The sequence below is a fragment of the Dermochelys coriacea genome, chromosome 1, assembly GCF_009764565.3.
Source record: "Dermochelys coriacea isolate rDerCor1 chromosome 1, rDerCor1.pri.v4, whole genome shotgun sequence".
NCBI classification, from domain to species: domain Eukaryota; kingdom Metazoa; phylum Chordata; order Testudines; family Dermochelyidae; genus Dermochelys; species Dermochelys coriacea.
In genome coordinates this window covers 57,428,829-57,452,066 of record NC_050068.2, presented here as the reverse complement: position 1 = coordinate 57,452,066, position 23,238 = coordinate 57,428,829, and the positions used below count along the sequence as shown (strand labels likewise).

Genomic DNA, 23,238 nt, shown 5'->3' with positions numbered 1-23,238 from the left:
CCCATCTCTCTTCCCTGCTCTGGGCACATCCTATTGGAGTTCTGTTATATTTATAAGAAGCACATGGGATCTTTATGGGGAGAACGCAGCATGCCGTATTTATTGAGAATACAGCAGTTAGCATATGCTTTTCAGTCACACACACAGTCCCACCAGTTGATGTTTATAGTTACCAGTCCAGAGTCTGGATCAATCTAATGGCCAGCCAGATTGGTCGCAGAGGGGAGCAAGACAATGGCAAGACTAATGGCAAATCAAACCCAAAGTCCCATGGCCAAGCACCCTGTTCTAAGTCTTTTTTTTCTCTGTTGAAGTCTATGGATTTTGCTGTGTCAGTTTGTGACTGGTTACTTCTTAATTGGTGCATCTTTTGATGTTAACATTCCAGTACGCCTCCGAGAGGGTCATCCTGTCCTGGTTTCGATTTAATCAATTGTCCTGTCTTTAGGGGTGCCTTCGCCTCAGGGTCGTCAATCTGCCCTTCCTTAATTATGGATGTGCACTGATAGTTCTTTGGTGTTAAGTCTCTTCACTCCTTGTTCCTTGATCATCTGGCTATAACAATGGCCTTCACACCTTATCTTTTCCTGATGCATGCATTCCTCATTCACACAAACAGTCTTTTACAGAGACCTTTGAGAATACAAACAGTGTCACTTTATATTGAGCAAAAGACATTGTAAATTAAGCCTTCCTAAATCTTATAATCAAAACAATTCACACTAGGGCCCAGGCCTTCAACGTTCCTCTAATCTCAACATAGACATAATACAAGATCCTGTCTCTTACTTACTAAACCTTAAAACAAATAAATGTATATTTAACTAGAGTGCCTAATTTGTAATACATAGAGGAAACCATAGTAGACATTCTAACTTATCCTAAAACAAAAGGGTGACCGTAATCAGTCATAAGAATTGTTCTGGTCTGTCCCTGCCTTAACGTCAGTACAGACACTGGCAGTCTGTCAGATGCGTTTCTACCAGTGTCCCAGAGGGTTATTCCTTTCTGCTATTCAAAAAGGGTGGTTGGCAGGATGATCAAATCATACATTAATTCTTATAGTACAAATATAAAATCCTGCTTCTACAGTTCAGCCGGGAGCACTAGTTGCCAGTGCCTTTCCCAGGCACATCCTCCTCAGCTGCGCTCAGCCCAACTCCCTCCCTGACAAATCGGGCGGGGGGGGCACATGACCCACCTCCCCCTCCCAATGCATTGTCTCTGGACCCTGCTCCACGATGTTTACATACCAGTTACTAAGCAGGTAGAATGTCCTATCTTTGTTCTGTGGGCTTTTGTTTTTAGATTTAATTTGTAAATTCTTTCCATACCAAGTCATTGCAGAAAGACCTTTGTAGAAAAAATAAGTTCTAAGAATGGCTCAGAATGTGCAAATAAGGATGGAGAAGAGCTCCTGGAATATGAGCACCATGGCAGAAGTCATGAAGTTAAGAGTGGTAAAGGAATCAAAAGGGACATTCATGAAGTCCATGCATGTGATGAGAAAGGAATAGGAGATAAGCAAAGAAATACAGGGTGTCCAAGCTCTGAGCATGGGAATAGGAAGCATGAATATGATGTCTGCTAACACTGATGGCTAGAAGACACCAGATTCTTCATTGTTAAAGCAATTTGTTAGGTGGGACACTTAGTGTGAATTGTTGACGTTTGTTCCTTTACTGTATGGGAGGAGGGAGTCCGTACATGTGATGTTATAGGCTCGGCTGTTCAAACACAGAGCACCATCTATACACAGAAGTCTTATCCTGGATGCTTGCTAAAGCTCTGAAGTAGAGTGAGTTAAGTTCCTATTTCTGCTCTTGCTCTGGAAAAGGTGTGGGACTAGGCTGTCCACAAAAGTTTTGCATAGCAGCAGGAGTGAATTGGAACCAACAGGTCACCTCAGAAGAGAGGAATGAATATCGCTAAGTCAAGGGAGGTCTTCAGAAAGTCTGTATCCCTGCTGCTTTACATTTTCTCCCCAACCGCTAACCATTCATCAAACTCCTTCTAGAACACTCCCACACCAGCATCAAATGCCTGGACATCACAATCAGCTTCAACAATGGAACCCTACAAACACCTATATAAAAATTTCCTGCAGATCACCACACTTACCTCTACAGATCCAGCAACCACCCCAGACATACCAAAAAAAATCTATTTCCTGCACCGAGGCACAGTATTTGCTCTAAAGAGACAATCCAGGATACACATCTAAACACTTAAAACTGCCATCACTAAACATGGACAATCTACTAGAGAAATAGATCACATCATGGAATGGGCCAATCAAATATGCTACAAGAACCTGCTTCAGTATAGGGGAAAAACAACCATTGATCGCACAGCCCTACTTGTCACCTACCACCCCACACTAAGACCTCTAAGGGGTATCGAACAGATACAACCCATACTTGATGGGGACCACATTCTGAATGAAATCTTTCCCAAGCCCCCGCTTCTGGCCTTCAAACAACCACTGCCCCCCAACCTCATCATCAGAAGCAAGCTCCCCATAGACCAGGACACACCAACTCAAAGCAGTACCATACTGTGCCAGAACAGATGCAAAACCTGCAGACATATCACCACTGCTACAATGATCAATACCCACATAGCACACCTGTCAAGATCCGTGGGTTCTATGCATGCCTGTCACAACATGTTAGAGAGACAAGGTGGGTGAGGTAATATCTTTTATTGAACTAACTTCTGTTGGTGAGTGAGACAAGCTTTTCAGAAGTTGGTCCAAGAAAACATGTTACTTCACCCACCTTGTCTCTCTAATGTCTTGGGACTGACAGCTACAACTACACTGCATTTCACAATATGTGATATATCTCATCCAATGTATCAAATGCCCCAACAACAACTATGAGGGTGAAACCAGACAATCACTGCTCTTTCAAATGAACTCACACTGAAAAATGATAAAAGGCAAAAACACCCTGTCAGCCATAAGCAAACACTTTTGACAACATTTTCACTGCACATCTGATCACTCAGTCCCCTTCGTCAAAGAAAACCTGCACAACACCTTCAAAAGACAAGCCTGGGAACTTAAATTCATACCTCTGCTGGATGCTAAAAATCGTGGATTTAACAGAGACTCTGGTTTTATGGCTCATTACAGTGTTGCACCCTTATCTAGTTAGGATGTCCTCAATATTTGCTAGTGCAGCACTGAGCCAGTGAAGAAGGAAAGCGGTCATGCTGCTGCACAGGAGAGGGCATTCCCTCATCATCACTTGTCAGGGGCCAGACCAGTTGCTAACCTGCTCCCTGACTAACTTTGCTGCTAGGCAGCCAATGAGCCCAGCTACACTGCCTTGGAACTGACAGAGTAGCCACAGCACCTGATTGGCTGATGGTTTAGCAGCCGTCTTTTAAGTTTAGCACCCACAACAGATCAGCAGCTGCTCAACACATACTACGCTGACAGCTGCGCTTCTCCTGCTCCTGTTTCCAGTTCTTGCTCTAGCCATTCATTCCAGTCCCTGCTCCTGCCTGGTTCCCATCCTGCTCAGCCTTGTTTTCAAACCTGCTCCTAATTCACTGAACCTGCTCCTGATCCCCTCTTGAACCAGTCCCTGTTCTGCTCCAGCCTTCAGCTTCAGTCCTCAGCTCAGCCTCTGGGTTACGATTCTGGTTTACCCTCTGGCTCTGGAATTCTGCTTCTGTCCCTCTAGTACTTACCCTCGGCTAGTTCCTGAACTCTGTCCCTCCCCCAACCCAACTCTAACCAGTAGGCTGAACTGTTGTCTTAACCTCTAGGGCTGACAACCCACGGCTTGGCTGGCTACATCACTTCTGTGTTCTCCCTACTGGAAGTTGTTGCGGGGGTTGTTCTGTGGCTACATGACTGTTGCTTGATTGCCTGTTTTCACTGTGTGTGAATAGTATTGTCCTTTATGTACACTATGTTGCAGCTTTTTAGTAAACTTAAAACAAAATAGTATATCAGTAAGGATAGATTTCTTAGCTGTCAATATTCTATGTGGAATACTAAGAAAAATGAAATTCTCTCCCTTTCACTGAGAGATGTCGAGCAGTTTTATTTGGAAGGTTACAAAATAAATCAGTGCATTTTACAGTACAGTTATAAACTTTAAATGTGTGCTGTATATTTAAAGTAGCCAAATTTTTTAGGGTAAGAAAACAGAGACTGTTCACATTTTGGCTTGATTTTACCTTTGTTGTTTTAATTTGCACATAATCTCATTTCATCATACACGTTTTTAATAGACATCATACCTCTGTGGTACATGTGTATATATAATAAATGTTTCTCTTTGAGGCAGCATCCAAAATTTTGTTGCCTAACAATTGAGAATCTTAACAGTAAAGATATTTCTATGTAATCACTTTTAAACTGTAATTGCTGTTTTTCTCTTAACAGCATTGCAGCTCTGTGTATCAAAATTTTTTCTTTCTACTTTCATCTTCCCGTCTTTCCTTCTCTTTTCAGGTTTAATGTTCGCAGTTGCACTCGTTTATGATTGATTCAAATGCAATTATTATAAAGTTCAGTGTTACTCTGTTATGACTAAAAATCATAAATAAATACACACACACAGCAGGCCTTCTTTGCAAGTCTGCTTTATTTCAGTGGATTTTATGTCAAATTTAAAGTTGATTTAAAAAGAGGAAACACTTCTTAATGTCGCGTAGAATTGCAGTAACAAAGGCATAACAAGTCACAGATATTTTTTAATCAACTTTAACAAGAAAAATCTTATTAACATAAAACAGTGAATTGACTTGCTTTCACTTTCTGGTGGGAGATTTAGCAAATGGTGGGGGGAGGGAGTCACTTGAAATTTGCTCATTTTTTGAAAAAGAAATGAAGGAAAAGTACCCTACAACTCCCATCTAACCTCTAATCTACCTAAATCAGGTTAGATCTGTTCACTTGCTAATTTTATCATTTTATTACCTCAGTAGTACATGTGAGAAAACGTATGAAGCATCTTAAATAAGTGTTTAGTTAGTGTAAACACTTTTTTAAAAATATATTAATAAAAAAAATAGGGTAGGTAACTGAGATATCTAAGATATCTCCTAAGCCCTCTAAAGCAGTGGGTTATTTAAACTCAAGTAAATATATTTTTAGGAGATGGTCATGCGTCTATAATCTATTAAATGTGTATAGCCCCCTTGTTTAGGTACTCTTATTTCAGTTTTAGAGTAGCTTAAGTTAATAAGGAAGTTCCACTTGCACATGTCTAAATGTGTGTGTATTGTCTGGATTTAAAAAGATGCTTTATTGTAAAAATATTAAACAGTTATTCATGGACTTCTGTTTGTTCTGTTTTTTAAGAAAAGGATGAAGAAACAAAAGCACTCGAAGCACTTCTTTCTGGTATTACCAAGCCAGTGGTAAGTAAATGCTACTTTCCACAAAATCAGAATTGAGGTATTCATGTTTTACCCTGTAGTGACACTTGGTTTTCTATTGTCCAGGTCTGGACGACCTTTAGATAGCAACAATAACGAAAAATCACCAGACTGAGGGATCTTCGATCACTGAAGTTCAAATTACTTAAAGTGGTCATTTCATAAATTTTAGAGAAACTAACTTTTTAAGACTTACTAAGCTGAATTCTCTACTTGCTCGCCCTGATAGTCCCAGTCTAATTAAGAAGAGAATTTTGCCCACTGTATACTTGTCAAGGTTAAAATAATTCAGACACACACATATATAGAATCCCGTTATTTTGTTGTTTCTGTTCTGTGTATGTGGCATTAATGCAGCTGGCATAATAACTATATTGGTAAAACTCTCTCTTATAATAGGCAGTTTATCATTAAAGAAAGCAGGGAAATGTTTGTTTACTTTCAAAATTAGTTTCAGAAGTAAAAATGTTCAGTAACTTTTCAAATAATTATTCAATATATTGCAAGCAGAAATTTGCTAATTCAGTACTTATGTGGATCGCTGAGAGAAATAGTCTTTGTAGCTTGAAGTGCTATCAGTATGCTGGTTGAGTTGCAGCTTTATTACATCTTCTTTTAATTGAAGTTGAATGGCATGATGTCCATTTTCCCAATTCCTGGGTGAAAATAGGGGCTTGGACGGGGAAAATCAACTAATTGACTATGCAGTGAAAAAAGTGAGACTCACCCTGAAATAACGTACTGTCAAATGCACAAAGTAAACAAATGGGGAAAAATTTTTTTTTTAGTCTGTAACTGTATGTTCACCTCCAGACCTGTATTTGCTGAGTTCCATAAGGATCATTTCTCTCTCAGTTCCTATTCAACATCAATGTGAAGCCATTAGCAGAATTACTGAGATCTAATGAGCTCATATGCCAACAATATGCAGATGAGAGATCTTTGTATCCTTCAAAACATATGGCAAAACTATTTCCATCATCCTAGCCCAATGCTTGACAAAGATCAGCTCAAACATGAAGAAAAGCTGGGTTAAGTTAAACCTGTTTGACACAGAGATGCTGCTGGTTGGCAGAGTGTAATGGTCCTCACTCAAGGATTGGTCAGGAAACAAGGCCTAGTCGTCAGGGACATGACCCATGAACAGCAGGGGCATTGTTGTTAGGGGAGCCCAGGACCTCCCACTCCACCAGGCTCCGACCCAGAGTCCTTTGGGGCTACCAGTGGTCTGGCAACTGAGGCTGCTTAAGGCTGCACTCCCTGGGCCACTTCCTATCTCCCCCACCCAGGCCAGCTCAGTCCAAGACTTTCCCCTGCTGGGATAGTCCAAACTAGGAATGTAAATAATGTGTAAAAACAGTAACCGTGTAACCGATTAAAATTCTATCTGTTACATGGTTAAACATTTACCCAGGGAACTGGGGTTGCAGGGGGTGCTGTAGCACCCCCATGTTTTACGTGGGGCTCTGCTGCCTCCCCACGCCCAGGAATCCCCGCTGCTGCCCCGGCACCCAGGGCTGTGCTGCTTCCCATGCCCAGCATCCGGGGTCCTGGCCCCACGCCTGCTGTGTCAGTGGCTCTGCTGCTGCCCCGTGCCTGGCATCCCATCTGCTGCCGTGCCGGGGGCTCGGCTGCCACCCAGCACGCCCAGGGTCCCATCTGCCAGCTCTGTACCCAGAGTCCTGCTGCCAGAAGGTTTTTCCGTAGCAGCACCCATCAGGTCAGCTGTGGGGCCCCACGAGTCGTACCTTCATGGAGCCGCATATAGGGCCCTGCCAACCTGCCGCCTCTCCAGTTCCTTCTTGCCGGATCACTCAGACAGAAGGGAAGGTAGGTGGGTTTGGAATGGATATGAGCAACACATCTTGAAGAACAACAGTTACGAGAAGGTAGGTAACCGTTTTTTCTTCTTTGAGTGCTTGCTCATATCGATTCCAATTAGGTGACTCCCAAGCCTTACCTAGAAGGCGGGGTAAAAGTTCATGAAATCGCTGACTGAAGCACTGCTCGGCCAAACGCTGGATCGTCCCTGGTGTGCTGGGTGATAGCGTAATGGGAAGCGAAGGTGTGTACCAAGGACCATGTTGCCGCCCTGCATATTTCCTGGGTCAGGATCTGGGCCAGGTAGGCTGCCGTGGATGCCTGAGCTCTGGTGGAGTGCGCCGTCAGAGCAGGGGCAGGGACCTTTGCCAGGTTGTAACATTCACAGATACAGGACGTCATCCACGATGATACCTTTGTGAGGACACCGGGAGGCCCTTCATCTTGTCCGCCACCACAACAAACAGCAGGTTCGACTTGCGGAACAGCTTAGTTTGTTCAATATAAAAGGCCAGTGCACTGCCACGTGTCCAGGAAGTGGAGCCTCGGCTCACAGGGATGCCGGGCGGCAGCAGAGCCTCAGGTTGGGGTCAGCAGCTGGGACCCTGGTCACGGGGCACAGACTCGGCAGCAAGGCTACACCCAACCCTGACATAGCACAAAGGCTGGGCCTGCCCCAGAAACACCCCAGGGCCCTGTTCCTCTTCACCATGTGCCCAATGCAAGGGACAGAGTCTCGCACACACATACAGCCCTGTCCCCCCAAGGCGGTGATTTAAGTCTCCCCCAAACTGACATGCCCGCTTGGGACCGCTGCCCGGGACAGCAAGGAGCTCTTGCAGCTTCCCTTCACCTCACCATCAGAATCACAAATTCTGTGGGGAAAAGTATCATTCTGCGGGAAACGTTCTGCACAAATTCTGCATTGCGCAGTGTTGCAGAATTCTCCCATGAGTACATAGTACAAATACAGTAGCATGCCTCTTGCACAACAAGGATTACCATGAACTCATCAGAGATGTCTTTTACTTGCTACTCTGGTTCCTCCTAGAACGTCACATCAAAATCAAACTCCTGGTCTCTATCTGGGAGGCTTTTAATGGTCTGGGACTGGGATACCTAAAAGACCACCTAGAGCTCTGGGACAAGAACTGGACTGCAGTCAACAACTCTGTTCCTGTGGCACAACATAGCTGTGTACTGCAAGGGTGAAGTTTGTTTATGCAGAAGACAGAGCTTTCTCAGAGGACTGATCCAAGGTTGCAGAAGAAATTCCTGCAGGATCAAAGAACAACTGCAAACCTCACCACTTTCCATTCTAAAGTTCAAACACACTTTAAACTTACCTTAATTAATAATAACACAGCATACATATGCTTAAAAAATAAAATGAAAATAAATCCATGCACAAATTTCCCCTTAGGGAGAGGAAGAAAGAAAGAGCACCACACTCAATAAATGTTAGTCATGTCACTTAATGTGCTTTTGGAAGGCACTCAGGTACTATGGTGATAGGCACAATATAAGATCTTGAATATAATAGAAGCTTTTTCAGTTTTAGTAATCTTAAATGTTAAATGTAACAGGTAATAAATGTTCAGACAGAGGCATGACTTTTTTTATTGTTGATGGTGTCCGTTTAACTTCATGTTTTAACAAGTGTAATAAAAAACTTTAGCGCTTTGTTAAATAAATAAAAAATCATTCCCAGAATTTATATACAAGAATGACAAATGTACTGTTCACTTATATTTTGCCACTAGATGGCTCTCATTACTTATTTATGTTCTTTGGTTGCAAACAGCTTTGTGTCTGAGGATGGAAGCGATCATGCCATTTCCTGTATTTCCAAATACATAGTTTGGTCCCATTGTAGCCTAAACAGCAAGTTATTGTAATTGAACAAATATTCTGAAAAAGTCCCATTTTCTGTTCTGTTTTATTCATACTATTTAGTTATCGGTATTTGCACACAATTGAAGTTGTATAACAGAGTTCTTAAATGTTATGTTTCTGTAGATATCGGACATGCAGGCACGGACAGTAGTACTTGCATGGTCCCCTCCATCCAGTGCCATCAATGGGGACACTGACAAGAATAATGTGCCAGAGGTGTATGTTTATGAAGTTCTCATTTCAAACACCGGAAAAGATGGAAAATACAAAACTGTATATACGTAGGTATTTGTTATCTTGATTAGATTATTGATGCCTTGAACTTTGTACATAAAAGCCTATTTTTAAAACTGCCTTTTATCTACAGAGTGAGATAATGAGACATCTCGCACAACTTCACTTTTGAGGCAAATAGTTTTAATCAGTAAGATGAAACTGCTTTATTTCCCAAATCTTTACCAATAATTTACTATGTAAAGGCTTGACCTTTTAAGGAACAGAATGCCTTCATCTTCCACTGACTGTACTTCAGTTGACTACAATGGAAGTTGAGGTTTCTGAAATGATACAGGATCAGATCTAAATCTTTTTTATTTACTTACTTCAATTTGTGCTACTACTACCACCAAAACAAAGCTACCTTTCCAAGGTTCTGGGACCCCATGACAGTCTTTTATAATGTTTTATTACTTCCAGAACACAATACCCTTGCAACTCTTTCCCTAAAAGAAAGGGAGAAGAGATGAGCCTTCACAACATAATCTAAAAGCTAGCCAAACCAGGCTAATGGACACCTTCCTGAGGGCTGCACTTCTTGCTTGCCTCTTGCAAGTAGGAATATGCAGAAGCCACCTCAAAGAATAAAAAAACTATTTACCATAGTAATTATGGTTATTCAAGTGTGTTGCCTGTGCGTATGCATACTATCTGCTACCATCCCTTCTTCCTCCAAGTTCTGTGCTCATAGAACTTTTTGGTTTAATGGAAGGAATGTGGCTAGGGCTACACAGCCCTTTTAAAGCCTCAGTTCTGAATGTACAGTGGTGTGAGAGCTAGTTATATAAATTGAAATAATTGGCACTTCATAATAAGAACTACTCCAGGTGTGCTGGTGTTCCCAGCTCTGGTGTTCCCACAAATGAGAATATGCAGCAGCAGCTCTCTTGAAGAATCAGTTACTATTTTAAGTAAGGATTTTATTTATGTCAGAGAGGAGTGAAAATCAGTGTTTTATAACAGGTTTGTGTATTAGTATTTTATAGTATTATTTTCATATAGTGTCCACCTATGGATGGGACTCAAATAATATCTCACACACTGTGTGACCAAGTAAAGTGGAGGACAATCTTTTTTATATAAAAGAACTGGAAACCAAATGATAGATACACCTTTAATAAAGCACGACTATCTATATATATTAGAACAACAAAGCACTGGGCAATAGTGGGGAGCAATCTGCACAGCGAGGTGGATTGATTAGATTATTTCCGTCTTTAATTTCTATTATTCTGAGACAATATTTTAAACAAAATTGTACTTCTTTCCAGTGGAGAAAAAACTAGTGTTACCATAAATGATCTCAGGCCAGCAACTGATTACCATGCAAGGTAAGTACCCTTCTTTTTGTCTGTTAAATGCAATGGAAATTTTTAAAGTAACTTTCCAAATTTGAAACTATTCATTGTAATTAGAATGTATAACAATATGAATACAGTAACTGACTTTGATATCTCCAGTCTTTCCCACCAGACATGCTGCTCTTCCCCGATGATCACTGTAGCTTATGAACAAGCCACAGTTGAAATGTTGATACTCTCAAATGAAGAGTAGTGAACTCTTTCTCCTTGAGGTCCAAGACTGGCAGACTCTAGAAGCCAGTTGTGGCTCCCACTACACCATGCTCCCTCCTTCTCACTTAATGCTACCAAAATACCCCTGACACTCTCCCTTCCTTCCTCTTATGGCAGGGTTGGCACAGGAGGTGATGGAGCCGTTTCTGCCAGGCTTCCACCAATGGAAAGCTCACCAACAAAAAGAGAATTGTCCACTAGCTATCTCTGGACATTTTAAGGCCACTTTGTGCAATTTACACAGTGTGGTAGCAGACAAGAGAATCTGATAGATTATGCACTGTTGCGAGGGTCCCTAGTTCACTATAATTCTGCAGCTCCAGCAAGAACTGCTGCACAATTCATGGTCCATGGAAGAAATGGCAGAGGGTGGGGAGAAGATGCCATGCTTGGTTCCTTTTCCTCTCTCTCTATCTCTCTCTCTTGTTTCTAATTTAGATGCTAGTTAATGAGACTTCAGACTAACAAAAGGAGGTGGAGAATATACATTTAACTGGATAAATATGTATTTAAGTGCCTAACATTAGGTATCCAGGCATGAACATTTTGGCCTAAGTATGAAACATGAAGTCCTTAAACCACAATGGTTTTTAGGTTTTTCTCTAATTAATGCAGGTAGGTGGTCAATAATAAAGACCAAACTTGAAGTTATGATATGTTATGTTTTTCTTTCTGGTGTTCCACAAATTGTGAAAATTGGTGGAAGTTCCTTATTCGTTCATGTAGCTGATATTCTGAGCATCAATACATCTCATAATGCCTCTTTTTAAAATAATTGGCTTTTAGTGTTCTTGTAGTTTACTGCATATTTATGGAATGTGCATAATATTAGTCTGCTAGTATCTGAAAACAAAACATGGAGGTTGACTGATAAATTTCAGTGTTTTTGTACACTTTTACCTTTGGATAATTTATTATTCTTTTATACATTGGTCACCATTAAAAGTCTACCTTTACCTGTGGTTATGACATAGTGGTATCCAATATACTGCAAGAGGGTAACTCTGGTTTCTCATATATAACTATGGGGAGGGTAATTGTTGACTGATGGGAGCCACTGTGTATGTATATCCAAAGCAGCATATTGCATTTCTCCTTTGCATAAATTGTATTGAGCAGAAATTTTCCACCTTTTTTATTATTTACTTTTAACTATAACATTTGGAGGGGTTGAGAATATGCTGTTTTTTGAATGTTGCAAACTCAAAATATTATTCAGGTTCTACGGCAATTGTATATTTACATTCTGAAACAAAATGTTAATGATCTCTTTTACTACTCTAGAGTCCAAGCAGAATGCAACTGCATAAAGGGAAGCCCTTCAGAAGCTGAGAGTTTTACAACAATGAGCTGTGAACCTGATACTCCAAATCCTCCAAGGATAACTAACCGGACCAAAAATTCTCTTACTCTACAATGGAAGGTAAGACTTGTTTTAATTGATCCCAGGATGAGATTTAATACCTGCTTTAAGTTCAAATCTCAGTATAATCTTAAGTGTGGAATTGCAGTACTCAGGAGTAATGCAGTATTGAATCAACCCCAAAGGATATTTTCAAAGTTTATTACTGCATTCATTTTTATGTGTTGTTTTCTTCTGTTTCACAGTGACCATCAGCAACTATTTACATTGTAAAATATTTGTTATCGAATGAATGTTTCAGCATCTAAGCTTTTGTGTTTAAAAAACAAATTTGTAAATTTTAGCGTTGTTAAGAGAATCCTAAAAACATGAACCCAAGTCTAAACTAAGTGTTATCTATGTGAGACTGCAGACATTCCGAACCAATAGCCTAAAGAAACATAAACTGCTCTGTTAATCTCAGTTGAATTGTTCACGCTCTGAAACTTAAAAATGGGCAATTTAAGTGTCAACATAGCTAACTAAATCACCGCTGATCATTTTAGCGGTAACATCCAGCTAAAATAAAAAGTGGAGTTGAGGACAAATAGATATGTCATTTAAAGTTTCAGCTTTTAAAATTTAAATAAGAACTTGTCTTGTCACTTGCAGATTATTTCAAAATCTAAAACGGGACTATTTTTAAAATGACTTATTGATGTGCAGTATTTTTGTTTATTAAAATTTAGTCATAACTGTTTCTGTTTGCACTTCAGTGTCTGTACAGTATATTTTTGTCAAATTAATTTGTTACAACATGTATTTTACAAAGACTATTGTGCATTTAAGTGAGTTTATGTTGATTCTCTGTTTTCAGCAGAAAATGGGTTGTATAATTAATTTTTGTAGGCAGTAAGTCACTTATGGAAAAGAGTTCCTGTCCTATGGACTTTCTTAGGCCTAGAGGAGTATTTTGGCCATTTTTCAGAATTCAAAGATAAACACACAAAAATCAGAAAAAGAACAAGTTAAGACTGTCATAATCTATAGGGTTTTTTTTAATGTAGTAGAGAAAATGTAATAGGCAAGATCATCAGCCATCACGCTAAGAAAATCTCTGTGGCTGTAGTTTGGCTCTTGTTGGAATTATTTTATTAATATATAGTATTGCCACATCACCAATTCAACCATAAATTCCTTTATTAAATCTAAAGGCCAAATGGTATTTGTACAGTTGCTCTGAACATGTCTAAAATGCCTACATAATAAGCAATTACCACATCCACATAGTAACAAACATTCATAAGCATTTGATGAGAATATTCACAAAAGGATCAGTCCCAGGAATAACGACAGGTTTCAGAGTAGCAGCCGTGTTAGTCTGTATCCGCAAAAAGAAACGGAGGACTTGTGGCAGCTTAGAGACTAACAAATTTATTTGAGCATAAGCTTTCGTGAGCTACAGCTCACTTCATCAGATGCATTCAGTGGAAAATACAGTGGGGAGATTTATATACACACACAGAGAACATGAAACAATGGGTTTTATCATACACACTCAAACAGCTAGCATCAGGGAACAGTGGTCATCTCCGATCTTAACTTGATTGGAACAGGTGACCTATAAATGAATGTCTCTAGCCTATTATCATTTTCCTAAAGTGATCTTGTCCTCCTGCTATTGTGTCCTAATTTTATTCTTTTCTTGTTGCAGACATCTTGTGACAATGGTTCTAAAATCCACAATTATCTTTTAGAATGGGATGAGGTAAGCAGGTTTGCTATATGATTTTTATTAAAATGTATGGGCTGGGTGCAGGCAATAAACCATAAATCATGGAATCTAGAGCCCAGCAGCATGGGGCTGAACACGAAGCCCCGCACAGGGGGCAGTGAGACTCTGATAGCTGGAGCCATGTCAGCCACAGAGGGGGCTGACAGCTGGAGCCCCATTGGCCGCTGCGGGGTGGAAGCAGAAGTCACAGGCAGAGGTCTGTTAAAGTTACGGAATCCATGACTTCCGTGACCAAATTGTTATCCTTAATTGTGACCTATATCTTTGAGGCAAGTGTTGGTAATATATAATTCATTCCTAGGGAGGTATATAAAAATACAACTATATTTCCTCAGATTTTGCTTGCTGAATAGAAAATGGCAGTATTATCAGGTGGCTCTTAAAACTTACGTTATTGGGTCACTGTTTAGGGTGGCTTTTTCGTTTCTGATGGCACAATTCTTCCTCCCAAGATCTGTGAGCTGAGAGTTATTTCCTTGTGAAGATCTCTTTCTTTATGTAAGGATGGCTCAGTTGTCTCCCAACCCATCCCCTAGACAATTAAGGGCTTATCAGGAAAGGAGTTAGGTGGACTGTGGGGCAGAACATGCACAGCCTCCTTCATCAGCCCCGTGGAGCTAAGGACTGTAAGAACAGCATTTTGAGTTCAGTATTCAGAAAAATGTGATATAACACTTACTTCTTATGGCATCCTTGGCTTGTTTTGAATTTAATTGGATGAACATTCTTCAAGATTTAGCAAACTGTTTTAATCAGTAAATGTGCTTGTTTAATGAACAGTGTAAATAATATGAGTTTTAATTATTCCTTTTAGGGAAAAGGAAATGGAGAGTTTTGTCAGTGTTACTATGGCCAACAGAAGCAGTATAGAATTACTAAACTATCACCAGCAATGGGGTACACCTTTAGACTGGCAGCCAAAAATGACATGGGCATGAGGTGAGTATTCCCATTTTATATACATAAACAATGCAATGTCTCTATGTCCACGTTCATGTGTATGTAGGAACAATATATAACAGAATGCTGCTGTAATTAAATAACATTACATTCCCACCTGATATACGTGATAAGGCACAAGACATATCATTGAATGCTCTTAAACGTCTTAGAGCTTCTTACCACTACATACGAGATATTGCTCCTGTTATTAAACCATTTTGATTTTAAAAGTTTTAAAACAGAGAAGTCTTTATTTTGAAGTAATTTTAATAGGTAACATTACACCTAAATAGTTACGATAAAATCTTGGAGATTAAAATAAAAACAGACAAAACACCTCTTAGTCCATCTGTGAATATCTGGACATATAGTTCACATTTCCTGTATTGTAAGCTAGTGGAGGGCATTACTCTGTATGGTCGTATATCCTTTTAAAACTAATTACTCTCTAAATATTTTTAAACACATGTTTTATAGACCTAAAAATACACTACTGGCTTTATAGTTCTGTTTAAGTAATAAACAATGTTTGAGGAGAGCTCTTACAAGAGGAGGGGCCAAATTTTGCCCTCTGTATGATTGAGGATGTCTTTTATTAATATTGTTGGGAACTTTAGGCATCTGAGAGCAGAATTTCATCTAAATGATGTTACTGGCCAAAGATAAATGTTCTGTTTTTATAAGTCTAAGTTATTAACCATTCTTAATTTCAGCTGCATATAAAACACAGCACAAAACCATTGGCTAAATAGGAAAAGTTCAAAAATGAAGCAGAGAGAAATAACTAAAAGAAAGTTTCTGAGCGAATTGTCTGGGACCTGATCCATTGCCCACTGGAGTCAGTGGGACTCTTTCCATTGATTTCAGTGTGCTTTGGTTTGCACCCACAGAGAGTAAAAATAATAAATTAAGAACATTTTTTTTAAAATTAACACTTTATTTTGTTTTAACATACCCATTCATTAGATCTACTCACTGGGTGAATGCTTAGGTATTTTGGCATTAGTGGTGGGTAGACGGATCTGTTATCTGCCCTTTTGTTGGGGCCGGAATGTAGGTGGCTTGGTAATCTAGTTGGATCAGGAGTTGGGCTTGGGTATCAAGCAAAGGGTCAGAGTCACAGAGAGTCAAGCCAAGGATCGAGCCAGAGTTGGAGACAAGCGGCAAGAATCAGTAGCAAGGCAGGAACCTGGAGTTCAGGCAGAGAAGCAGGAACCAGGAATCAAGCAAGAAGCCAGGGTCGATGTAGCAGCCAGGTAGAGCACAGTTGTGTGGACAACTTCTTTAGGTTTAAATAGCAAGCCCATACCAATCAGAGATCCTGGTGTTCCTTCAGTCAGGGCCCATGGAGACCTTCCTGATGTAGCTTTTGTTTTCATGGTTTCTGTGCTTGGTTGGCTAGTAGCAATATGCTGGGTGGGAGTAGGGAGTTGACTGTCAACGGGCAAACCTGTGTACTCAAGATCTACGGGGTCATGACACCTTTCTATTAGCTCCATGCATTTAGCATATCTAGATGTAGATTTGGGTTTGTTTGGTTGTTTTGAAGTAACTAACATCAGGATCTACACATCTCTGTTCCTGGAACTTACTTACTAATGATTTAGTGCAAGTACAAAAATTAATACCGTCCCCAAAATTAGAAAAGTTCCATCTTGTTTTGTGTTCATTATATAGTAATTCTCAAGGTCTGGTTTGCATGCTGCCTTTGTGGAAGCTTTTATGACATGTTGTCTTTTAGTTTTTAATTGTTAAAAAAAAAAAACCTTAGTGAAATTATGGCCCATCTGTTATACCAAAAGATCACAACTTTTTGTTTTATAGTAGTCACATCATTATAATGTGTCTGAGAACATAAAAAACAAAAGTAAAAAGACGTGTGCAGGGAAATTGAATGGTATCATGATGGATTCCTCTTTAAAAAGACCCAGATAGTCCAGGCAATGTAGAAGAAATTCAAGTTTTGAACTCAAAGTTGTTAAGTTGCTACCTCTGTTGCATAAGCCACACAGAGAACTATATTTTCTAGGCTCCCTAATATTCACTCTTGCATCCCTCCCTAATGATTCTATTTCCTAATGTGTCTTGTTCTTTCCTGTACCCTTTACTTGCCTTTTGTCTCCAAATAAGGCTACCCAAAGATATATCAGGTAAGGCTGACAAATCAGGCTTTGCCAGATTAGTAGGTGATCTACACTGTATTTTCATTTATTACAAAATACAAATTTTATATTGCCAATTCCACAGGAAACTTACCTTTCAGAGAGACTTTACTGGTCCCATTTTTCTGGATCCCTGGAAAACTAACGCTTGATAAGTAGTAGGCTCACTTAGAAGTGTACAAGTGTTTGCACAGGTAGCTGGTTAGGGAGCAAAATGAATTTGTTTGGTTTTTTTAATTAAATCTTGGACAAAGGAAAACGATGCAGGGCAGAGGTGGAAGGAACAAGCTTTGGCATTAGTTGGATAAAGTACATAAACGTACAAGTGTTTTAGAGACTTACTGCTGCGCAAATAATGACTGTTCAAAGTGGATTTTAAAAAACAAATTGTGTTCTTGATCTGTTTTGTTACTAAATATGTATATTAATTCCAGACCAAACGTTCAAATATGGGCATGTATAACCTGTATTAACATGAGTTACACACACAGGTACAATTTGTTTGTACAGGATGGTCAACTGCATGTTCCAACATGCAATTACTAGTGATGTGCATGTCTGACAAATTGGCCTGAAACTGTTGTATAGCAATTCCGTATTATTCTTGTTCCTACTTCATCCTATTTAGTTTACATACTGTTTGTTTCAAAACAGTGGTTTTAGTGAAGAAGTCCTGTATCATACCTCAGGCACTGCCCCATCAATGCCAGCCAGTCCTATGCTGATTAAAGCTGGAGTTACCTGGTTATCCTTACAGTGGACTAAACCCTCAGGAACACCAACAGATGAAGGAATCTCTTATATTTTAGAGATGGAGGATGAGACCTCAGTAAGTGTGAAATAAATATTCTAAATAAGAGAAGAGACCATAAATGAATGTTTCAGCACACTTAATAGTATCTCAGGGTAATAACAACACTTGCCATTGACAGGATCTTCTGTTGGGAATGTGATGTTGTTCTAATGAGACTTATGGGTGCTTTTATTATATTTACAGTACATGCAGAGGGAGAAGGTAAATTTCATATAATAAAATCAAAATTTGAGAAATATCTGCAAAAAACATTCACTACAGAAATTAGTGTGCAGTTGTGATTTTTATAGTCAGCAAGGTTTTTTAATAATGGTTAGGTGATATCAGTAAATAAAATTGAAATGTTTAATAATGTCCTTCCTTTTTAATGAAATTATATTCTAATGTTAAACATTAATGTATCTCTTGCTTTATGGAAACTGCAAATTAGGCTTTGGCCTTGGCAAGAATATACCTCATCCTCAATGCTGCAAAGGGATGAGTCTTGCTAACAAGTAAGAGGGCATTGCTGGAAGTATGTTCTCACTTTCTTTGTGTCCCTGCTTGTTAAAGGGATGTATTTGTAAGTAATGAGCAAGTAATTGGTGTCAATTTTGAGCACATCCTTTCTGTGGAAAACCATGTCATAGATGGTATGAAAGTGTCTTAGTTTTGCAACTTATACAGGCTGTATCTTATTTATACCATGATGACTGCAACAGCTAATCATATAGCCTCAACCATGAGGCGATTGGTTATTTTCTTTTGGCATGCCTCTCAGCAGTGCTTTTCATGAACAAATTCAACACATTTGATCACTGTCTTACACTTCAGCATCCCTTGCATTGGCTATAAATAAAGTAGCAGATTAAGCTGACCCTTCTGGTTTTAAGTCCCTTAATGGTTGTTGCTCCTGGCTAAGGCCCAAGCCCCGGAAAGAGAACCACAGGCATAGAGATCTGCCCATGCAGTTCTCTTTGTCTGTGGTTGCAGTCTTCAGTTTTAGCCTCATCTATATTACTTCCGTGATTATTGTTATACAAATCATGAACCTGATTTTCATTTACAGTAAGGCCCCCTTTATGCCATTCTGGCAGTGTAAAGTGGCCATAAAGGAAATTGCATTTATCCCCACTACAAGGCCCCATTACACAGCCAGAGCAGTAGTAAGGAACCTTACATAAAAGAATCTTGGGCTTGTGGTCTTTCAAGAGACTGTTATATAAAAAAGTTATGGCATTTGCCACTTCCATCAGTCCCCTTCTGAATAAGCCACCTCCATTAATTTTTACAAATTTGGCTCTATGTAGTAGAGTATGGGCTTTTAAATAATTTTAAACAATCATTTTAAAATTAAACAATTTTTATTGTAAATTAAGGTTATTTACTTGATTTCCCATAATTTCCAAGGAAAAACTGTTACTACTGAAACATCATTTGTCATGACTTTTCCCTCCTCTTAAATGAAAATTATGACTTGCTTTTACTGTGACAACACCATTCTGTTTTCCTTTCTTTTGTTATGTTAAACAACCATCCTTATCAGTTATGCTTTTGCTGTTAAGCCCTGATCTGCAAAGCCATACACATTTTTTTAGCTTTGTACACATGAGCAGTATTATTGAATAGAAAGTCAAGTACATGTGTAAATCCTTGAAGGATCTGGGCAAAAGTCCCTATGGTGTGGAACTTGTTCCCCTTGACAGTCATTTCAGCTTATCTGCCTTCATTTTCAATGAATCCTGCTATGATTTCCCCTCCTCCCCTCAAAAGATATGTTAGTATGACCAATATTGGCTATATATTATTTTCTCCTTTTCCCTTTTGTTGCATTAGAACTTCTGTTTTGTAGTCAGAAGATGATGGGGTTTATTTTGATTTTATTATAATGTTTTGATCATAATTCTCTTATTTCCATTGTACACCTCCATCCCAAATGGTGAAGGGTGACTCAGAAATATTTGTTTACAGAATAAAAACTTTACTCAAAGCAGCCTAACAAATTATGTTTCAGATTATACACGTTTTGCTATATATAGTCTGGTTTATAAATATATTTCAAGTATTAATATTTTATTCCTTCTGTAGGGATATGGTTTCAAACCAAAATACGATGGAGATGATCTCACCTGCACAGTGAAGAATCTTAGACGTAGTACAAAGTATAAATTTAGGGTAAGATTCTTCAGATTATTTTGGTTTTATTCATTGCAAAATTGCTCAGTGTTAGCAGCTGTTTTTTACAGTTGGTTTCTGTAATGAAACAAACTGGTAACACACTTACTGATACTTTTCTAAAGTACTGTTTGGATAAACTTAAAATATCACTTCATACATTTATTGGTAAGAAACAAGTGTTGCCCAAGGAGAGCATCCCTTCTCTGTAATATGAGGGGAAAAGCTATTTGATCTTTTAGCAGAAGTAATACTTTTGCAATACATTTTGAAATCTCCAGTTTATAATTTACATAGGGCATTCCCTTGATTACAGTAAGAGCTGCTTATTGCTTGAGACTGCTGAAAATTACTCCCCTTATTTAGGAACCTGAAAAGATTTTAGGACGCAAACTTAAGGATACTCACTGAAGAGTATGTTGGCCTAATCATTTTAACAAGTGATTCTACAACAGTTACAAAAAATTATGAAGGGCCAGGTGTGGGAATGCATTAGTCATGCATTGTTTTGAGCACAATATCCCCAAAATAGTATAAAGTTGAGGCCCCAGCGGTTGCGTATCTATTTAAGCTGGCAACACTTAAAACACTTCTTGGAGATAGATCTGTGGGGATTTGATAGCACAATACTGCTCCAAGAACATACTATATGACACAAATTTCATACCCTATTTTGTTTAACTGAACCATTTTTAAATAGAAGAGGCTCTTGTTCCCCCACCCAGTATAACTGATAAATGCTGTGTTAATCAACTCTCTCGTTTTCATTATAGATGGGAGAGGTTTAGGAGGAGTAGTAATAGCATTCCTTAAGCTCGTGGAAAGATGGTGTGACAGATTTATTTAATAACTTCCTTGCTTTTGTTGGCACCAGTTATTAGTGCAGTCACTTTTTAAATTTCCTACTTTTTATTTCTGTAGCTACTTTCTTAAGAGAAAAAAGTGTAAAAAGACGAGGACTATGTTGCCTCAGTACTCTACTCTATTTTATAATGTTTTTAAAATGTCACATTTTTTCAATATTTTATTAAACTAATCATACAAAATTATTTTTACTACAGTGAGGAACATATTGTGCTCCAAATTTTAGTACTTCAGTTTCCTTCAGTAGAATAAGTAAAATTTTGTATAATGTCCAAACTTCTGTATCGGTTGCTATTGTATGGATGCTTCCAATGTAGTTTTATTTTTGAGGCTATATAATATATATGTAAGTGTTTCTGGTGTCCTGAAAGTCATGGGGGAAGAATGAGAAGGTGGGCTTGAAGGCTATTCTCAAATTAATGGGTTGAAAAAGGTGAAGTCAGTAGTTTAATATAGTTTTGTGTAGCTCTAATTTTTATTTTTTTTCAGATATAAAATTTGACCAGCAACCATAATGTGATCTAACTGCTTTTTACGTTTACTGTAGTTGAATATTAACTGCCTGATGTATCTGCAGTTTAAAAAATTGCTTCTGTTCATATGCAGTTTATATTTGTATTTAAGGATCATGTTTTTAAAAAATACCGCTAAGTATCTAAAACTACCGAAAATACTATAGCCAAATTTTCAACCCTTTGTACCTATAATTAGATTCCTAAATTCATACTTGGGCACATAAATAAAAGTAGCGAGCCTTTCAAAAGTACTAGGTACTCACGAATTCCATTAAAATCACTGGAAGCTGCAGCTTCCTGAGTGCCTCTTATCATCAGGCTACTTTTAGATACCTTGAATATAGATTTAGGAGCCTAACTTTAGTCATGTGAATTTGAAAATGTTGGGTTTTTTGTTCGTTTTTTGTTTTCTTTACAACTGTTATAAAATGCTAATTTTTTAATTTTCATTTTTTAAAATATTAAAATTTTCCTGCTGTCAATTCTCTGCCATTTTTCATTTCAGTAAAGTGGTTGACTACTAAAATCCCTCAAGAATGGTATACTATACGAAAATGTGTGATAGTATTCTTTCCTTTGCTGATTTATAACCTATAAATTAAACATATATATATATAAATGATTTAGATACACTTAGCATTAGCAGTTTGTAGAGTACCAAAAATATAGATATGCTGTTTATAGAATACTTTTATAGATATATATTTATATTTTTTTACAGGTCATTGCCTATAACTTGGAAGGCAAAAGCAGTCCAAGTGAGGTAGTCGACTTTACTACTTGCCCTGACAAGCCTGGAGTACCTTCAAAACCATCAGTTAAAGGAAAAATTCATGCACAAAGTTTTAAAATAATTTGGGGTAAAGTTTTTGTTCAGTTCTACTTTGATACTTCCTTCTGTATTTATGCACATTGGTATGTGAAGAATGACAAATTCTGCTTTCAGTACTACTGAAAGTCAGCAGTTTTTCTGGATTAATACTAATGTAACCGAGAGCAGAATATTGACTCAGTGATTTCAGCGTACTTACACAGTAGTCTAACTATCAGGTGTGAAACAGAGCTATGGGAAATTTAGCCTTTCTGGTTCACAAGGGTTCATGGGAAATTTTTTTTTTTTTTTTTGGTTTCAGTTTGCCTGGGCTTACTCTAGTACTGTCCCTGAGTTTAACTTGGAGTTTCTATATTTGAGCTGACTTAAAGGGAAACTTTACCAAAACTACAATTTTACCTGGTTTCTGTTGAAAATGTATGAGTGAATGTGTTTCATTGCAGAACTATAATAAATTGGCTTAAAACTGGACCTAGGTTCACAAACCTTTAGATGAACCTGGGCTGAGCTTTGAGTTTATAATAAAACCAGCACAGTGAAGAATAGTTTCAGGTTTTCTAATGAGAGCTTCACACAGCTCTAGGTTAAAATATATTTGCTTCCTGAAGTCAAGGTACAAATTCCCACACAATCTGTCAATCTATGAGTAAGGTTAAGATTTTGTCGTGGATATTTTTAATAAAAGTCATGGGCAATAAAGAAAAATTTATGGAAGCCATGACCTATCTATGACCTTTACTAAAAATATCTCTGACAAAATGGGGATCTGCAAGTACCTACACTGCCTGCAGTGGGGCAGCTGCCTGGGGGCTAGGAGCTCTGGGGACCCCCACCTATGGGTTGGGTGT

The 23,238-nt window shown here is 38.6% G+C and overlaps 1 protein-coding gene across 8 annotated transcripts in view; it reads left to right on the top strand.

Annotated features, from left to right (window-relative positions):
• FNDC3A (fibronectin type III domain containing 3A) overlaps positions 1-23,238 on the top strand; it is a 219,804-nt gene that overhangs the window by 159,814 nt on the left and 36,752 nt on the right. For all 8 annotated transcript variants that reach the window (XM_038410965.2, XM_038410958.2, XM_043504514.1 and 5 more), the window contains 9 exons: positions 5,327-5,385; positions 9,244-9,401; positions 10,668-10,727; positions 12,255-12,393; positions 14,027-14,080; positions 14,922-15,046; positions 17,866-18,040; positions 20,093-20,179; positions 22,280-22,418. In XM_038410965.2, coding sequence (XP_038266893.1) covers positions 5,327-5,385; positions 9,244-9,401; positions 10,668-10,727; positions 12,255-12,393; positions 14,027-14,080; positions 14,922-15,046; positions 17,866-18,040; positions 20,093-20,179; positions 22,280-22,418 — 996 coding nt within the window. The remainder of the gene's footprint in view (positions 1-5,326; positions 5,386-9,243; positions 9,402-10,667; positions 10,728-12,254; positions 12,394-14,026; positions 14,081-14,921; positions 15,047-17,865; positions 18,041-20,092; positions 20,180-22,279; positions 22,419-23,238) is intronic.